The sequence below is a fragment of the Pinus tabuliformis genome, chromosome 7 (assembly GCF_031772625.1).
Source record: "Pinus tabuliformis cultivar Carrire ecotype Pingquan chromosome 7, CPIR1, whole genome shotgun sequence".
NCBI classification, from domain to species: Eukaryota; Viridiplantae; Streptophyta; class Pinopsida; order Pinales; family Pinaceae; genus Pinus; species Pinus tabuliformis.
In genome coordinates this window covers 1,313,204,578-1,313,225,845 of record NC_142293.1, presented here as the reverse complement: position 1 = coordinate 1,313,225,845, position 21,268 = coordinate 1,313,204,578, and the positions used below count along the sequence as shown (strand labels likewise).

Below are 21,268 nucleotides of genomic sequence, written 5' to 3'. Positions count from 1 at the left end.
TCCTTTTTTTTTGTGGGTGTACAGTTAGCGTTTGTCTAGGTTTTAGCCCATTGTGTTGGTTGGGAAATGGCCTGGCTTAGTCATGCATGGTATAAATAGGAAAAAAGAAATTCATAGGATATCTAGCCTAGCCACATTAGTCTCAACAAATGGCATTCAGTATGTGCTTCAATCTTTGGGTGTTCATGCTCCATTCAAAGTTGTTGGATGACATTTTTAGGTGGAGTTGGGGAAACACAATCAATGTTGAAAACACCCGCATCGGATTAAAATCGGCAAGGGTCTGGAAAACCAAAAAATCGTAAAAATATCAGTGAAAAGGCAAACATCGGCGAAATTAAGATACCATAAAAATATCTGTAAAAATCAGCAAACATCAGCTAGGCCAAAAAATTGTGATTTCGAGATAAAATTGGGTTGCTATTGAGATGTTCGCAACACTGAACACAATATCTGCTCTTCAAGCAGGAGAAGTTGCGTCTTTTTTCTGGAGCATTAGTGAGCACTCATTCAAGGTCTAAAAAATGTAAGAGGCATATGATGTTCCTAGGTGATGCATAATTTGACTTGCGTCCTCTATGAAAAAGGGGATCTCCTATCATAAAAACTAACTAAAGAACATGATTGTAATAACTATTTCACTGTATGCATTCAAATCATAATGAAAAATTGTGATTTAGTTGACAATTGGTGCGTTTGAAGGGTGAAGTAAACAATAATGTATCTGTTCAGAGTAAATAATTGAGTTGATTGGCAGTTGATGTCTTGTCAAGACAATTGTAGAGGACTAGAAAGGTGCCCAACTGTTCAGTTTAACCACTTCAACCTTACCTCTAATAGAAGAGAATGGAATTTAGGAATTTGTATCAGCCAATGTTACTAGATTTGGCTCAATGCTTGACTTGGTATGACCAAAGAGTCGAGTGGATTCAGGTCATGACTTTTCAAATGAAACATTAATAATAACTAAATCAGTCAAAACTATTCTTTAATTATTATCATTCATAGTCATTTGAAATTTGAATAAATATTCATGGGATGGTCATGATCTTAAGAGAAATGTGTACTTTGTTTTTTCAAAGAAAAGGATAGGAATTTGTATTATTAAAAAATCTGGTAACTAGGCCAGAACCTTTATATATTCCAATCTTCATTGAAGGTTTGAAATTGAGCACGGGGGCTCAATCCAAACCCTCAAACGAGTTCCCCATGACACAAAAATTTTAGACCCTTTCCAACTAAAAATTCCCAATATCCAAATACATTTACATTCCATTATTCACTACTTTTGTTTTGACTTAGTCTGACTCCTTGTTTTCCTTGGCAAAATGCCTTTTCCTTTCTTCCCAACTTGAGTCTAGCTTGTGTTTTCTTCTATTTCAGACATATAATTCTTAGAAAGTGAAATTTGGATTCTTCCTCACCTGCCTGATCTACCCAAGGAGATGCTTTTCCAGCAAGAATACTTGTGGATTCAGGACGGGATCCGTTATCACGAGGGTTTACTGCTTTTCTACTTTTGCTGAGTTTGGAGGATCATCATTGGCATTTAGTATTTCCTGTTTGGCTTTTGTTGCCGCTGATGCAATTTCTTTGGCCATATCTGCTGCTGTCTTGTCTTCTAGTTCTTTCTTATCGTGAAGCACATCCTCTTTGAATATCGTATAATGAATACCCTGAAATCCTTCCCACCATTTGGTTCTTCGGGTATTTTTGTTTTTTTAATTTTTTTTTTGGTTTATTTATTGAAATTTAAATTTCTTAAATTTTGTTTTTTTTGTTGTTTTTTTCTGTAACTATTTTCTGGTCTTTGCTGTTTTGTAAACACTTGGGGCAATTTTTAATTATCTTCCCTTTTCATAGCATGCTCTGCACTAGAAAGAAATATTCTCATAGTTTAGCTTTTGGACCCAAACATAGTTTGGAGCCGTTAGATTAATCTCCGCGGGAAAACCCTTGTTGAAGTTCATTTCCACACATATACAGGCACAAGCAGTCTTGAAAAAAATTGCAGTTTCAGGACAATGGTGATAGAACTTTCCCAACGCATTCCCAATAGAGGAAAGCGACGGAAGATTCCAAAATTGCAAGGGAAGGGTCAGAAGCCTTACCCAAACTGAAGCCGTAGAGATTGATGTCATTATTAGATCAAAATGTTGATTTTCTAGGGCACTTGCTCGAATTAGGTTTTTCTTCACCTGATAGCTACTTCAATGATCAACTAAACATTAGTTTCACATAACACTAAATTTAATACCATTTAGGCAGTTATACAAAAGAAAAACATCAACTAATAAACATTAAAGAGCAGTGAAATAACCTTGAAACAAAGAGACAAGAGACACAAAAAATTAGGCACACAACTAGGGCAAAACCCACAAGGGGAAAACCCATAAATCTTTCCTTATATGAGAGAGAGTTCCAGATTCATTATTACGTAAAAAATAACCAAAGCAGAAAATAATAGCCAAACCAGTAACCAAGATTGTGATCAAGTGCCATGCCAAAAGTCAATTTCTATAAATTTTGGCATCCTCCTTAAATTTCGGCCCTCTTGTAATTTTGCTGGATCAAAGATGCATGCGACAAAATTGTTTTGTGTCCAAACGAGGATAAATGATCTTCTTTAAATAGCCTTCAAGTGGGGGTCGAATGGGTGCCACTTAGGGACCCAACTGGCCTTAATAGATTTTGGAGGCAAATTTTGAATTCGATATATATATATATATATATTTGTTATTTTTAATTTCTTTTTCAAGATGAAAATATCGACCATGGCTACCATATTTTTCAACACTCCCTCTTAGTCAGGTAGGTACTTTTCATTCTCTCTCTCAAGATCAATCGTCCCGACCAATCATAGGTCTCACAATCCACAACCTAAGGAAGAGATCACAAATACAAATCTCTCTCTCTCTCTGTCGGGATTAATCTCTTCGACCAATATTAGGCCTTACAACCCACAACCTAAGGGAGAGATCATCAGTCTCATCGCAAGGAAATATACATAACATCCATCTCAAAGCATGTCCCTGACCATGAGGTCTCATGGCACACAACCTAAGGGAGGAACCAACAAAGCATCTCTTGGACCACAAGGTCTCACTGTACACAACCTACAGGAGGAATCATTAGTACATCTCCCAGACAACAATGTCTCATGGCACACAACCTACAGGAGGAATACTTCTCCTGGATCAAAAGGTCTCACGTCACACATCCTATAGGAGGAATCATCAATACATCACCCTGACAATAATGTCTCACGACACATAGCCTACAAGAGGAATACTTCTCCTAGACCACAAGGTCCCACGACACACAACCTATAGGAGGAATCATCAATACATCTCCCAAATAACAATGTCTCACAACACAGAGCCTACAAGAGGAATACTTCTCTCGGACCACAAGGTCTCATGGCACACAACCTAAAAGAGGAATCATTAATACATCTCCTGGACAACAATATCTCACGACACAACCTATAGTAGGAATCATCAATACATCTCCCGGACAACAACATCTCATGGCACAACCTACAGGAGGAATACATCTCTCGGACCACAAGGTCTCACGGCACACAACCTACAAGAGGAATCAATAATACATCTCCCGGACCGCAAGGTCTCATGACACACATCCTACATGAGGAATCAACAGTACATCTCCTGGACGGTCGGACCACAAGGTCTCTAGGCACATAGCCTACAGGGGATGGTCCATAATATGATGCTATGTAATCGGTGTTCCCTCTTCATGGGGATTCTCAGTCATTCCAATTTCATCATATAAACATGGACAACCAAGTCAACATTATAAATGTAGCCATGGTGTATCTTAGGTCTTTATCAAACACAACATACAGTTGTTCATTCAACTTCAGGGGGCTTCTCTCAAAAGCAAACATCAACAACTATCAACAAACAATAATAGACTTCAGCAGTGGCTTCTCACATAAGCAATTATCGACAACCATAGAATTGAATATCAATGTCGATAGTCGAATCCAACAGATAATAAATGGCTTCTCACAGAAGCAGGCATTAGCAACCATAGTAGAATCCAACAAACCATAATCGAATCCAACAAATGATAAGTGGCTTCATCAGCAACCATAGTAGAATCTAGCAAACCATAATCGAATCTAGCAAATGATAAGTGGTTTCATCAACAACTATAGTAGAATCCAATAGACCATAATTGAATCCAATAAATGATAAGTGGCTTCATCAGTAGTAGTATCCAACCAACCATAATCAAATCCAACACATGATAAGTGGCTTCTCAAAAGCAGGCATCAACAACCAATCAATATCAGAGTCTTGCAACTCTTCAAATCATTCATTTGGGAGATGTCGATGGACTTGCTATCCATTGTACCAAGTTCATGCCTAAAAAACAACTACCTCTTACACATAATTCCTTTGATCTTGTCTGCTCCCTCTGAGTACATAGCCTATCACGAGTCCTTTTGTCACATTGTTCTTCCAATATTTCCAACGATATGCCACACCTTGGTATTCTTCTTTATGTACCCACAATCTTTACGATGAGGCTATGGAAGAATAAGAACAATTAAGCAAGCCAAGAGACTCATAATGAAACAATCAATAGAAAGAATTAAGATAATAATTATCTTTTGAGAGTGTGTCAACTCCGTCTTGATCATAGCCTTCTCAAATTGAGTTAATCTCATTACATTATTAAGAAGTCCATACCATCATCAAAGAGTTCACATCATGTAGAAGTCCACATCATCAACGAATCCATAATATCATCAAAGAGTTTACATCATCATTAAGGAGTTCTCATCATCAACAAAAAGTTCACGGAATTCAAGTAATTAAGGGGTTCATATCATCATCATCATCATCAAGGAGTCTACATTATCAATGAGTTCATATCATCATCATCAAGGAATCCACATTTATTAACAAATCCATATCTTCATCATCATCAAGGAGTCTATATCATTGAGTCCACATCATCATTATCATCTAGTCCAAATCTGTTAAAATTGGCAACTAGGGCCAAACTCCATGTGGGTCATCTTATTTATGGCAGCTGATATTTTTCTTGGATCCCTCTCATCGAGAGGTGTAGGATTGATCTAAAGATCATCCGATTCCGATAAGTTATAAGACAATTCGTCAAGGTTGGCCAGCAACCAAATAAACCCCACATGTGCTCAACGTTTTAGTATAAAAGGAGATGACTTGAGAGTCATTTTACACACACACTTCTATCTTGATTTCTCTCCACTTGTCTTGGGTTTTAGTGGAAGAGAAATCTAGGAGTGGAAGCCCTAGATGTTGGAGGAAAAGAGGCTGCCCTAGACGTAGATGGAAGGCAGCCCTAGACGCAGACTAAAAGCTGCCCTAACGCATACCTAAAGGAAACCCTAAACGATGGTGTAATCCAACCCTAAACGCTGGTCTAATTCAGCCCCAACTGCAGTCAAACAAGAGAGTCTTAGCCGCCGTATAAAGGATCAAAGGAACAACAAAGAGGTTGCCTTAGACAACGTGAAGGAGCTGTAGGGACAACGTGGCCCTAACTGCAGTTATACAAGACAAAAGCAATAGCATAGGTGTGGAGGCTTATTCCCTTGGAGAACCACAGTCTTTAGAAGGCTGTCTTGCTGAATTGTATGGAGAATAAGGGCTGTAGGGTGATTCCCTAACCTGTGATGTAGTACAGTAGTGCAGCATGGTGAAACAACAGATGGTAAGCATGGCAAGCATGGAGCTGCAAGGGACAGCTATATAATAAATGGGACAACAAAAGAATGCTAAGGCAAGACACCAGTTGTGACATGGCAGCAAAGGTACATGGTGCTGCAAACTCATTGGATAGTAACAAGCATGGACAACAAATGTATGGGACAGCAGCAAGGTATGTTAAAATGCATGGGACAGCAAGCGTAGTGCTACTAACATGTATGGGACAGCAACAAGGTATGTTAAGATGCATGGGACAGCATGTTAAGATGCATGGGACAGCAAGCATAGTGCCGCTAAGATGTATGGGACAGTAGCAAGGTATGTTAAGATCAGTGTGGAAAAAGTCTGCAAAAAATCGCGATTTAATCCTAAAAACGTGATTTTTTGAACTAAACGATTTAATCCCCCGACTTTTTGGCGACTTTTTCATGAAGGAAAAAATTGTGATTTTTCCCTTATACTCCCGATTTAATCGGGAGTCGACCCAAAAACTTTGCCTCCCTTCCCAGGCCGCAGATAAAGAGGTCGCAAAGGTGAAAAAACTGTAAATTGAAGCTTCCATCCATGCATTTTCAAGTTATTGCATTGTATTGTTTGTCATACTTCTTGCGAGCATAGTAATCTCATTTGTAATCTGTTAGTTTTGAGGTTAAGATATGTTTTTGTTTTCCAAGGAAAAACAAATCTTTATACTTCATATTTCTAGTTAGAAAGCAAAGTATACATTGGCTAAGCCTCCAGGCTTTCAGTGATCCAAACTCAACGTCCACTGCCCCTTCAAAAGATTACAAAAGTACCAAAAGGACAGGCATACAACAGTCTTCCGTAGAAAGAACGCCGCACCATCAAAAACATTGTTACAATTGTTGAATGCTTCCAGAAGAAACAACAAAGAGGAGGTCATGAAGATCAAATAGCAACAACCTGTCCAGAAAAAACAAAACTAGTGCCTCAAAAAAGAACCCATTTTTCAGATAGGAACAAAGTACCTGTGAAATCTTGTGACAGCAAAGATCCTTCCTGCAATGAGAGCACGTTTTGAAAGGGAATATTCTTTAGTGGTGAACTCCTTGTAAATGTGGGGAAAGGTTATGTATCAGAAGTGGATTTTACCTCTAAGAGTTTTTGAATAATAGATGCCAAGGCTAGGTTAGTAATCTGACATCTACTGTTTTCTCAGAAAATAAGCAGCGTGGAGTCACCAAGCGTTAATTTTCACATCTACTGTGATACTCACTGTTAATTTTCATTGGACCTACCACCTGACACCTTATTACCCAAGCAGATTACAATCTACTGAATAAATGCATGACTTATTTCTTAATACAATTAGCGGAAACAAAAATTAAAAGGGGAAGAGGATCTCAGTGACTGATTACTTGATAACTTTTAGATGACTCATGATATACATTTATTATATTTTTTGTTGATATTTTGACTCTTGAGAGTTGAGACTTAGACAGGACTCAAAATTCAGGAATTGATTCACTATTTTGATATGTGATGTAGCACTAGACTTCATATACATATTATATATTAGCTTTCTTTACATGTTTATGTGGAAATGCATTTATTTGATGTTGTGGATACTCTAGATGTTAAAAAATAAAAAAAAAAAGAATAATTTTGTGTTTTTTTAATTTTGTCGACTTTTTGCCGACTTTTTAAAAAAACTCCTGACTTTGACGAGTTTTTCAACTTTTGGACCCTTGTCGAGTTAATCCCGACTTAGACTTTTTCCACATTGGTTAAGATGCATGGGACAACAAGCGTAGTGATGCTAAGATGTATGGGGCAACAACAAGGTATGTTAAGATGCATGGAACAACAAGCATAATGCTGCTAAGACACATGGACAATAGCAAGGTATGCTTAGACATATGGTACAGCTGATAGGTATGGCAAGGCTAAGTGGGACAACAACGGTGACATGGCAGAAGGCACATGGTACAACAAGAAGCATGGTACAACATCTAGCATGGACAACATGGCTATCATGGACAACATGGATAACAGCAGCAAGCATGGTACTGCAAGCACATGAGACATGCTGTATGACAACATGGTTCAACAATTGCACATGGGACAACAATGCAGCATTAGGTGCAGTAGTCATGAGGTCCAACATTGTGATGATTGGTGCAGCACGGTGAGGTGTAGCATGATGACGAGATGGAACACGATGATAGGTGAAGGAGTCACCTTGGAGAATTAGTTGAAGCAAGATGTCTTCAACTGATCTCATGTATCATCTTCTTACAGATGATCTATGCTCTTATTTAGATAAGTCAAAGTGTTGACTTCTGCTGTAAATGTACTATCTCTCTCTCTCTCTCTCTCTCTACCTACTAAACTATTGAAGAACATATAAGAAGAATTGATCAAGGGTTTCCCCACATTGGGGTTTGTCCTTGACTAGCGCCACATCTTGTGTCCTCTTGTCTTAGTTTGTCTTCTACGATCTATGTTTATGTTCTATCTGCAGTTTACTTTAATGTTGATGTGATTGTTAATGTGGAAAAGATATTGAGCTAACTGTGAAAATTGAAATAAATTGCTCTAAGCATAGAACATACCTAAAATTAACAAAATCATCATCAACGAGTCCATGTCATCAATGAGCCCATGTCATCAACAAGTCCTTATTATCATTATCAACATCATCATCATCATCATCAAGGAGTCTAGTCCAATTCATCATCAACGAGTCCATGTCATCAACAAGTCCTTATTATCAATAAGGAATTAGAGTTTAGGTTCATTAGACATAGATTTTCTTCTCCAAACCCAACTCAGGGTTTTACAAATCATAGAATCCAATGCCAGTGTTAATTGAAATAACAAAAGAAACACAAGATACTTATCTTTTTGAGATCGTGACAACTCCCTCTTGGTCTTTGGTCTCCTTGCATCCAAACTGCAAACAACCTTATCATGATGTCAAAACTTCTAGGAGCAAGGTTTCCCTTTTAAGCAGAAGCGATTAATCTACAGGCCAAGTGTTTCATTTTCAATCCCCTTTTGACTTCATAATAATTTGGCTGGGTTTCCACTTCAAACCTTAAATATCTTTTCGATTTGTCTAGGGTTTACAACCCCTAGATGAAAACATTCACCCTTGCATTTATGACCAACTTCATTGTTCATGATATCAGACTAGGGATATGTCCATACATTCCAAGTTATTCTTGTTCAACTCAATTTCAATCTTCCTAGGGATTAACAATATTAACACATTTTTAAATCCATCAGTGATGTGCTTTAGATCAAGAGATTTCTTTTGTCACGATTGTGACAATAACAGAGTTCCAACTTCCAACACTTCGTTAAGCAACTTCTTTAATGTTTTGAAGTTATTTTGTAGGCCACCTAACATTGTTGAATGCTCTTCATAATAATTCTTCTACATAAGATGATTTTAAGTATTTCTGATAATTGAATTAGGTCGGATTACTTGTAGAAGAAATTTGTTCTTCTTGTATATATAAACATCAACTTTGGAGAGATTAAACGTCAATCACCTTTAGTCATCAACGATCCTTGCCTTTGCTATTATTCTTTGAGATTACTAGACTTATTATAGAAATTCAGGTCACATGAATGATTCAAGAGATAGACTTTGGGTTCTTAAACTTCCTTAGGATCAGATCCTTTTATCTTATAGGTATACAATTTTCGTTGGTCTCTGTCTAAACTTCTTGATCAGGTACACGAACTCTAATCACCATTTAAAACATACACTTGCACAGTGTTGCGCCTTCCCCAATGATTAGACTTAATTATTTTGATTTTGACTTCTCCAGATGTCTCGGTCCTGAGCTTGGAAATATAGATATAAACACTCGCATTATTCCACAGGAAGATTTCACACTTCTATTTCAAAGATGTAAAGCATAGTTACTATGGAGAGAAAGGTGCTAAGGATATGTAAACTATCACACAAGTCCATAATTTGACTATGATTTCTTAATGTCGATTGGCCATCTATCGGGCTGCACAAAGCTCACTGGATAGGAGTGTGAAAATATTACAACGAGTATTCTAGATTCAATTCACGACAACAGATTTAGTCTTGTTCGTCAGACTCTTGTGATTATTTCTTAAGATCAGATCTACTATAAGAGCCATGTCAACTTCAGAAACTCAATCTGATACAGATTGTGCACCTATTTTAGGAGTCACGTCTATCATAGGGTCTCAGGACCGTTGAGGGAGTCCACAAATTTCATTAGCGGGTTTACCATTTGATTTTTTGTGTAACTCTTGGTTTGTCATGGCGTTTAAATATTATAAGGACCCTCACGATTTTCTTGGAGATCCTTGCTTGTCTCAGGACACTTGTCTATTGTAATTAGATTCACCTTAGACCATTGAAATTTCGAATCACCATCAGACCACTGTAATTCTTGTGATCACAGATTCCTGAAATTCATATGACTTCAGATTTCTGTAATACTCAGACCAAAATCTCTTTCAATAATCTTGGGCCAAAACAACATTCAAGAACCAACAAAAATCCCTTTTTGTCCTTTAAATGATGTTTTTGTGCCAAACAACAATCAAACCAACATAATTTGCTCCACTTGGATGATATTCGTGCTCTTCGATCTTCTTGTGCTCTGAAACCATGTTGATTTTCTAGGGAAGGTGCTAGAATTAGGTTTTTCTTCACCTAATAACTACTTCAATGATCAATTAAACATTAGTTTCACATAAGATTAAATTTAATGTCACTTAGGCAGTTATACAGAAGAAAAACATCAACTAATAAAAATTAAAGAGCGGTAAAATAACCATGAAACAAAAAGACAAGAGACACAAAAAATTAGGCACACAGCTAGGGAAAAACCCATAAATCTTTCCTTATGTGTGAGAGAGAGTTCCCATTATTACATCAGAAATAACCATAGCAGAAAATAATAGGCAAACCAGTAACCAATATTGTTATCAAGTGCCATGCCAAAAGTCAATTGCCTGAAATTTCGGCCCTCCTGTAATTTCGCTGTATCAAAGATGCATGAGACAAAATTGTTTTTTGTCCAAATGAGGAGAAATGATCTCCTTTATATAGCCTTCAAGTGGGGGTTGAATGGGTGCCCCTTAGGGGCGCAACCGTCCTAATAGATTTTGGAGGCAAATTTTAAATTCGAATTTTTTATTTCTTTTTCAAGATGAAAATACCGACCATGGCTACCATATGATTCAACACAAAAGTGGGAGACCAGGGTTGCATGAAGAGACCAACACTACCCCAAAACCACAACCCAACTTCACAAATGGCCTCCTTGTCCTCTATGTTATTAAAAACCACAACAAAAAAGCCCAAGCTAAAAGGTAACTATTTAACTCATTTGACAAAAGGGGCTTCCAAGTTTAAGAGATCCATTTGTGCAGATAACTTCCTAAACCCGTTAAACTTGCAAACGAAACCTTGCTCAGAGAATTTTTCTTTTCACATCTAATAGCTTCCTCATCCAAAGGAACATCGAGGGAAGGAATTTCTTGAACCACCAGAAGACCAAAACCAAATTTCAACATGGAACTGTATGAAACCGAAGAAGAGCTTGCTAGACCAACAACCATACTTGTAAAAGAAATTGTCTTTTTTGCCAAATCATTGGAATTCACCATTACAAAAGTGATTTGCAAAATATTCATGCAAACGAAGCATAAGATGGATGGCTAGGGCGAAACCCTAGCTATCGTGAGGGTTTGCAGAGCTCCATCCACCCTCTTTCTCTTGGTGTTGAAATTAATTAAATGTGTTATTTGTTAATATAGCTTCTTGAATGCTCTTTGCACTCTCCAAGTTGTGTTATGACCGTGCAAAGTCTTTTGATTGCTCATGCTAAATTTTGAGTAATTTTTGAATATCCATTCCTAATGGTTTATAAAATTTTCAAAGGGCCTCTAGGCATGAGAAGTTATTAAATAAATTTATCGAAGGGAAAGTTAGGGAAATTCGTTGTGTTTGTTCTCATTTGTTCTTGTTCGGGTAATAAATCAGTGTTGTTAGGACCTCTGATTGTTAATTTTTTTTGTTTCCAAAAATGTTTTAGGAGAGTGCTAGGTCTCCTACTCCCTTGGCAATGCTTAATGGACATATGGATGGCTTAGTGTGAATATGTGCTTGACCTTGGATTGAGTGCTAGCATAGTGCAATTTACCTAGGAGGTTGATATCCTATGTGGAATGATGACTAATTCATTTGATACATAATGGGGAGTTGGCTGCTTGATTGTTTTAGGAAGGTGCTAGGTGTCCTAGTCCATTAGTGATGCTTGATGGATATATGGATGGCTCAATGTGAGTAGATGCTTGACCTTAGATAGAGTGCTAGCATAGTGCATATACCTGGGAGGTTGATATCTTATGTAGAATGATGCTAATTTATTTGGTACATAATGGGGGAGTTGGTTGCTTGATTAAGAAATGAACCTACCTAGGAGGATGGGTGTTGGGCACTTTGAGGAGGGCACTTAGCGTAAAGAGCATGGGACCATGTGACATACTCTTTGGATGTTGGATACTTGACTTGAGGATGCTTGGGTTGAGGAGCATAATTTGTGGAGGCTGGTTTTGGATGTAGACATATGTTCAGGAGAAGCATTGGATCAAATAGCTACCTTGGCACACTAGTTGAAGATTGTTGGGCACACGAGGACATGTGGCACATGGTTAGAGGAGGAACACCTTGCATGAGTTCACTTGAAGAACGAAACGCCTTGTAAGAGGCAGCGTTGGACTAACAAGTTGTTGGATAATACACCATCTTGGAGGAGGGGCATTGGGTCCAAGGGGCATCATGTTTGGAGGGCACACCACCTTGGGGATAAGTAGACAGTAGTGTGAATCTTGTCATCCTTATATTTTTTAGCACTCCATGTGAAGTTGCTAATTTGAACTAGGTCTAGTGTTACTTGTGTGGAACTAGTTCGTGTTTTATGTTGGCCTCACTCACCTATTCTATAAAGGGAGGAAACAACCTTTGTCATTACCTACTATTGACTATTTATTCTATCTTTGTAATTGTCTTGCAGAGGTCTTCTAGGGTTTGTGATGTGGACCTTATAGGAGAAATGAATATGAATGCTAGCACTATGGATGACCTTAGGTCTTAACACTTGTGTGATGTAAGAGAAGAAGACCTATTGTTTATGTGATTTAAACCCTACAAGTAGAACATGGAGTGTTAGAAGAGTAGAAGTGTCTTGGAGCTTTGTGTGATTCTTAGCTTGAACTAGGCTTTGAGCTTATGTTGATGTGTTCTTGATATTCCATTGTAACATTTCCTAGAGGCCTTGGTGCTTCAAGAGAAGACCTAGGGTTTGTGGGATGCAAATATTAGGATAGACAGGAAGCTTGGAATGCCAGTGCTAGGGTTTGTCTTGGAGCCTTTGTACTCGGGGTGATGTAAGAAGGCCTAGGGTTTGAGTAATGTAAGTCATAGAGTAAGGCATTAGCACTAGAGGAATGAATAAGATTGAGAGCTTGTGTGATGCAAGCAATGTTACATTTACCATGTTGATGAATATGTCATTGAGTGTCCATAATATAACTTACTAACATTAATATGGAAAATATTGGAAAACTTGAAAAATTACAAAAATTGTCTTTTTCTTTTCATTTTTTAAACACCTAAAGCAACAACAATATAAAAAAACTCATTGCTACGTAAATATGAAAATAAAACTAAGATACAAGATGTGTATAAGATGTCAAGTGATACATCACACATCAACACTAACTTTTGATATTTGTCTTGAACCTTAACCTTTATTTATTTTATTCAGTAAACAATTCTCATCTCATGTGGGAAAAGCACAAGCGATATACAAGAACTCGAGGAAGGTTTATGGATCATCAATCATTGGACAAGGTCGAAATGACCTATTGATAGTTTTTTGGCATATGATCATAGGTGGGGGTTACTGTTGTAGGTTTGATAACTCAATGGACAATCTTGTTGGCTGGACTGTATCCTCTGCATAATGATGATATCTAATGAAAAGGTTGGTGTTTTATTGATACAAAGTTACATCCAAAATAAATTGTATCTCTTGAGATGAATCATCATGAAGCATCTAGATACTACAATGATAAATGCACTAAGGAATCATTGATTCCCTCTACCCTTTTCATCGATAAAGGTCACCTTTCTTCTTTTGGAAGCAATGGGTGTATATGCATGTAGGTTCTAGCACTAAGGTGTAAGGTGGAAGGTGCAATTGTTGGGGATGAGGTGGAAGTCGAAGTGAGATGTCTTCTCCTAGCTCCTATCTTTATGGAGGTGGTGGTTGCGATGCACTCTCATTCTCCTCCTCTAAATGTCTTTGCACTAGAAGTGGAATATCCTTCTCCAATCCTCTCAGCCCCCTTGCGCTCTCCAACATTGACATGTTGCTCCAACCAGCTAGCTGCCTCCTCCATGACATGCTTGTTGGCGTCTACCCTCCATGGATCCAGGGTGTTAATCACATTTAATGAAATGGCCTCGATGTCAGATGCTTTGCAAATTTGCTTCACACATAGTCTGAGATTGTAATAGAGATAGCCCATGGCATTAAGGGTGGTGGAGCTCTAACTTGTATGCTAGTCATATTGTAAGTAGAGGATGATGTGCATAAATTAAAATTAATGAATTTATAAAAAGTTAACAATTTAAATTGAACATTTCTAACATGTTGTGCTTCTTGCAATGTGCTTTTTGAAAGACAAGCCAACTACACTTGCACCATGAAAAGTTGCAATTTTCACTAAGCACAAGCATGACAAGGTTTTTGTGATTTTGGGACTGTTTTATTTTAGTTTGTCCACCAAACATCTACAAGGAATAAATGGAAAGGAAAGACAATGACTAATTTTTCCATTGCATAGCAAATAGATAGAAAGGAAAGACAACAAATTTGAAGGTATGATAACTCTCCATAAGAAACTTGGTAGCAACAACGTTATTAGCAGCATGTTCCATAATGACTTTACAACATATTGTTGGCCTATCTCTTGTATGAACCCATCTAGACACTCACATAGTAATTTCACATCTTTAACATATGCAGGCTCATCAACATATTTGATAAACATTCCCCCTAGGATAATTGACCTAGAATTGAGAACGGATAAGCCCTTCTCATTTGTCCAACCATTTGACTTAACAATGCATCCAATTATCTCTTATGATTCCCTAAGCTTAGCCATTCCTTGATTGCAATCAACCTTTCCCCATGACAATGAATAATTTTTCCATTGCATAGCAAATAGATAGAAAGGAAAGACAATGAATTTAAAGGTACGATGCCTCTCCATAAGAAACTTGGCACCAACAACATTATTAGCAACATTGTCCATAATGATTTGTACAACATATTGTTGGCCTATCTGTTGTATGAACCCATCCAACAACTCACATAATAATTGCGCATCTTTAACATATACAGACTCATCAACATATTTGATAAACATTCCCCCTAGGATAATTGACCAAGAATTGAGAATGGATAAGCCCTTCCCATTTGTCTAACCATTTGACTTAACGGTGCATCCAATTATCTCTCATGATTCCCTAAACTTAGCCATTCCTTGATTGCAATCAACCTTTCCCCATGACAATGAATAATTTTTCCATTGCATAGCAAATAGATAGAAAGGAAAGACAACAAATTGGAAGGTATGATATGATGCCTCTCCATAAGAAACTTGGTACCAACAACATTATTAGCAACATTGTCCATAATGATTTGTACAACATATTGTTGGCCTATCTCTTGTATGAACCCATCCAACAACTCACATGATAATTGCGCATCTTTAACATGTACAGACTTTCAACATATTTGATAAACATTCCCCCTAGGATAATTGACCAAGAATTGAGAATGGATAAGCCCTTCCCATTTGTCTAACCATTTGACTTAACGGTGCATCCAATTATCTCTCATGATTCCCTAAGCTTAGCCATTCCTTGATTGCAATCAACCTTTCCCCATGAATGTGAGGCCCTCCCAACTCACTATAAGAAGGGCCCTTGTACCTTGGGCCAACAATAGCAGTGGCTTAAAACATTTAATTGTAGAATGGTTTCTTTGCCATACTAAAAGCAATGTCACTCCATAGAAACATTTGGCCACAAGCTTGTCGACTTCCTCCTCCTTCCTTGTTTTAACTATTGACCTAAGATAAGTTTGTCCCCTAGGCACTGACCTTGACATAAAGAAAGGTGAGAATGTTGAGGGCATTGTGGAAGGTGTTGATGAATATTGGGTTTCAACTTTGCCCACCCCTAAGAGTTTGGTGTAGTGTTACTTGGGAGCAGGAGCGAATCCCGGAGCGATTTTTTAAAAATATATATATATTTTAATTTTTGATACATATATGTCAACAAAAACATGTAGAATGATGAATTAGATATAAAAAACATAAAAAAAACATAGATTGAACCATATAACAACAATCATTTAGAAGTTATAATCTTCATCAACCACGTCTGCAAGTTAGTAACATAGTAACATACAACATATTGAGTCTCATGATTCATCAATCTTAAAAGTTTCAAGCTTTCAAAATTCAATATATAACATTTATCATCATTGATCACCAAAGTTGTACTTGTAAGCTAAGTGTAACCATTACAACAAATAATATCTAACATGAAATGAAATGTTATAAAATGAAATGAAATGAAACAAATTTCAACTTTCATGAAGCATCATATTCATAATTCATTACTAGTGAGTTATAATTGCCAACTTCAAACTTAAATTGTCATATATTGTTTAAATAAATATCATAATAAATATGAAAGAGTCAATAGTTATAAAAGCTACTAGAAACTAGAAAAGAGAAGTAAATCTATTATCTACTTCTTATGCTTGGGCCTCTTGCCACCACGAGAAATGTCTAATTTTTTAGTCTTGTTGCAAAATCAAGATCTTTGTCATTAATATCACCCTCCAAGCATTAATATCCAGAGGTATCTTTGTCATTACCTTTGTATCTGTATAGGGATCTTTGTCATTAATATCACCCTCTAAGCATTAACATAAGATAGAAAAAGCATAGCATGTCAAGTCAAGATTTTGTTTGAGTGATGTGTACATTTTTAGGAGGGTCATGATAGAGGAGTTCGACAACCAATGTCACTAACATCAAGGTACATAGACGGATTGGTGCTCTTGATTAAATACGAGTTCCATACCCTAATACATGACAAAATTCAATGGAAACATTGCAATCCCCCAATCCTGAAATCCTGAAAAACTGATAAGTTTGCTGGATTTTGAATGAAATCTAAAATTCTACTTTCTCCATATGAAACCCAATGAGGACGAAACCACTCTCAAACATCCTGAGTCATTTCATGGTAATGTTAAAAATTTAAGTAAAAGGATGAAAATGAAGATTAAGGAGAATGTCACTAGGGCCTAGACTTGATCATTAAGCTGCCCCACTCAAAAACTATTTGTTTCTTTCAAAAAAAATTGCATTTCGAACATTACTACAAAAAAAAATGCAAAAAAGGCAAAACGCTCCCAAAAAGGCAGGGAACGAAATTTTTTTTTAGGGAGTGCGCTCCCGTGTCGCTCCCGCCCGGAGCGCGGATTGGGAGCGGGAGCGAGGGGGGGGGGGGCTCCCCCGCAACACTGGTTTGGTGGTTCCCATGCTTCTTGGATCTGGTATAGCTGCAAGTTCATGCCTCAATATTTTCTCCTCATCTCTCTTCCTAGCGATATCAAGAATTTACTGATTTCAAATATGAATGATTTTTACAGTTGACGAATGAAAAATATCTACTTCATGCCTTGGCATTTTGGCAAGGTGTGTTAAAATTAGCAACTAGGGCCAAGCTCCATGTGGGTCTACTTATTCATGGCAGCTGATATTTTTCTTGGATTCCTCTTGTTGAGAGGTGTAGGATTGATCTAAAGATCACCCAATTTCGATATGTATTCATGGAGATATGAATTTATTTGTGTTATGGGTCAATTCGTCAAGGTCGGCCAGCAACCAAATTACCCCCACTTGTCCTCAACGTTTCACCATAAATAGGAGAGGTCTTCAAGTCATTTGACAATCATCTCTTGTGATCTCTCTCCACTTGTCTTTGGGTTTTGGTGGGAGGAGAGATCTAAAGAGGATACGCTGCCCTAGAGGAGGGATACGCTGCCCTAGATCCTCAACGCTGTCATGAAGAGAAAGTCCTCAATGCAATCATGTAAGAAGACCTTATCGCTGTTATGAAGGAGGCCTCCTCAACGCAGCAGGAGAAGCCTAAACGCTGGTCTAGAAGAGACGTATTCGCTGTTCTAGAAAGGCTTCCATACACAATCCTAAAGGGAGGATCTAACCTTACACTAGCCACAGTAGGAAGTAGAAATCTGGCCGCTGTCCTGGCCCTAGATGCAGTCTTCTATCCGCAATCTTTGAAAAGACTAGGCCACAGTTTAAGGGGGGGTTTTATGTGCCCTAAATGCAGTCAGTACAAGCCCTAACTGCAGTCATAGAGTTGGGTCTCATATGCTGTCTAAATCCGCAGAAAGGAGGTTTCAAATATAGCTTGTGCAGAGTCTTTGAGGGTCCCTTATACGCTGTTCATAGGAGGCCATTATACACTGTTAAGAGAAGCTCCCATACGCTGTTAAGTGCAGGACTTAGTCACAATCTGCCCTAGCCACAGTTAAACAGGAAGGCTTCTATCCACCAAGAGGAAGAGGCCTTATCAATATATTAAGGCCTGAAGGGACAGCATAGTGTTGTCAAGTGCAGCACTGGAATTTGAGACAGCATAGTAATGTCAAGTGCAGCACAGTGATGATGGACATGGTGTGATGGTGCAGCATAGTGCAGCAAAGTGATGATGGACATGGTGTGATGGTGCAGCACAGTGATGATGGACATGGTATGATGGTGCAGCATGGTGACAATGAATGCAACACACTGTTGGATGCAGTGTGGTTAATGCAACACATTGTTGGGTGCAGCATAGTGATCATGAATGGTGCAACATGGTGTAATGAAGTGCAACACAGTGATGGGTGCAGCATGGTGATGGAATCACCTCTGTTCAGATCAATGACCTCATGTGTTATCTTCTTAGTCAAGATCTCTGCTCTTATTTTGTCAAGTCAAAATGTTGACTTCTGATGTATATGTACTATCTCTCTCTCTGCTGAACTATTGAAGAACATAAGAAGAATTGATCAAGGGTTTCCCCACATTGGGGTTTGTCCCTGGCTAGCGCCACATCTTGTTTCCTCTTGTCTTGGTTTGTTTTCTTCGATTTATGTTATGTTCTATCTGCATTTTACTATCATGAAAATTGAAGTAAATTTGATCTCAGCATAGAACATACTCAAAATTAACAAGTTGTTATTTCAAGTGGTTGATTCCACATATTTTTCGTTTCCACATAGCGTGCATCCTAGCCTTTGTCAATTATGAGGGCCAACAAAGAAAATGTAGGCATAAAACTTTATACCTACCTGATAAGGCAAATATGTTAGATCAAAGTCAATCCCTTCTCCATATTAGCTTGGCTAATGGAATGAAAACACTGGCTTTTCCCTTGTTTGATTGATGGAAATTGGTGACAAACTTCCTAGAGCTCAATCTGCTACTTCTCTGCAAAATGAGGGTAAAGACATAAATTTTTTGGTGATAAGTGTCATTGATCAGTAGGTGATACAAAAAATATAATGATAATATGAATGTACCACGATATTATATTTTAATGAAAATATCATGATATTTTATGTTGATAATATTTGTTTCTGATAAATCTGGCGATATGTTGTGATATTAATGATATATTGCTGATAACTATAAACATTGGATACAAGCGGGAAATCAAGCTTAGATTCCTTGGTGTTGATGCCAATGTTGCACAAAGCGCGATCGGGATTTAATCGGCGCCGGGAAAAAAGCGGAAAAAATCGTTAAAAGCGGGAAAAAAGCGGAAAAAAGCGTTTGGCACAAAAATATTCATTTTTTTTCATTTTTTTTCAATTTTTTTAATATCTAAACCATCTACAACATAAAATAAATACATTGACACATAAATATGATAAAAAAACTAATATATAAGATGTTTAATATCATTTCTAGCGCTAAAATCACACATAACATTGAATCATGTCCTGAATAGTAAGTCCTGAGTCCCAACTCAGCCTCAAAATATCAACAAAAAATATGATAATGTATCTCATCATGTCATAATGTCATATACAATAAAATGAAAGTCTAATCCTATTGATTTCCTCTGCCCCTCTTGCGAGAAAATGGCACAACTTTCTGTTTCCCTCTAGATGTAGAAGCTGGTGCTTGTGCTGGTGGAAATGGCAGTGGAGTCTGACGTGCTCTAGAAGCTGAAGAACTAGTAGTAGCAGCTACAGGAGGCTGAGGTGGACGGAGACCACGTCCTCTACTGGTGGTAGTGGTAGCCCGGGTAGGCGGTGTCACCTCCTCCTCCTGCTCCTCCTCCTCCACCTGCTCCTCCTCTTGCTCCTGCTCCTGCTCCTGCTCCTGCTCCTCCCCCTCCTCCTCCCCCTCATCCTGCACTAACCAATCATCAGTGGGATCCATGAGAGGCCTCTCGGTCTCAACCCTCCATTCAGCAGTGGTGTCAATCCCATCCAATGAGATGGCTTCCGTATCAGGTGTCTTCTCTAGTTGTCTCACCCACAATCGAAGATTGTAGTAGACATAGACCATGTCATTAAGTCTATGGGACTCCAACCTGTACAAAGTTCATGAAATAATAATTAATAATTAATATTATAAAAAAAATATTGTTTAAAACTTTAATGAATTCAAAAATTTATTTGGAAATTTGCAATATTTTAAATGTTTAAGTGTTAACCTATTGCGCTTCTTGTTGTGTATTTTTTCAAATACACTCCAATTGCGCTCACATCCCGAGGAGCTGCATGTTTGGCTGAGGATGCGTACGGCAAGCTTTTGCAAAAGGGGTACTCTGACACCATACATCTTCCACCATGCGTCTACAACAAAATTACAAATAAAATTTTAAATAAACATAAGAAAAAAATGGAATTTGAAACAAAGTTACAAAGTACAAACTAAAAAATACCTGGCATTTTAATCGTCCTATCAATGACAGCCATCTCAAAGCCAAATGTGCCACCTGACAACTTATATTGCTCAATTTGTCTAGAGATCTCCATACGTTCTTCTGGAGATCTCACCATCTTCTGGACACAGGTTAATAATCCTTCCACGACCTCAACATCAAAATTAAACCCACATGCATAAGAAAATGCAGGGTTCAGGAAAAGCCCAGCAGCATGAATGGGACGATGGAGTGTGTTGTTCCATCGCTCATCAATGACTGCCCATAGAAGGAGTTGTCTCTGAAACCCATCATCTCCCTTATCATCATAGTAGGACCGAATGGCTTCTTTGGCCCTGTCCATGGCTTCATACAAATAGCCCATTACGGGCTTCTCACCATCAACCAACCGAAGAACCTTTACCAAAGGTTCAGTAAAAGCGCACACCTCCTGCACTCCCGCCCAGAAGTCTTCCTG

General features: G+C 37.9%; 2 protein-coding genes across 2 annotated transcripts in view; one reads left to right on the top strand and one right to left on the bottom strand.

Annotated features, from left to right (window-relative positions):
- Positions 1-21,268, top strand: part of LOC149252364 (uncharacterized) — a 103,826-nt gene that overhangs the window by 53,524 nt on the left and 29,034 nt on the right. The window lies entirely within an intron of this gene.
- On the bottom strand, positions 1,503-20,751 carry LOC149252365 (uncharacterized). The gene is made up of 3 exons (XM_089460110.1): positions 20,581-20,751; positions 20,010-20,457; positions 1,503-1,676 (listed from the first exon to the last, which is right to left on the bottom strand). The coding sequence occupies exons 1-3, from the start codon at positions 20,706-20,708 to the stop codon at positions 1,503-1,505; spliced, it is 750 nt and encodes a 249-aa protein (XP_089316236.1). The 5' UTR covers positions 20,709-20,751.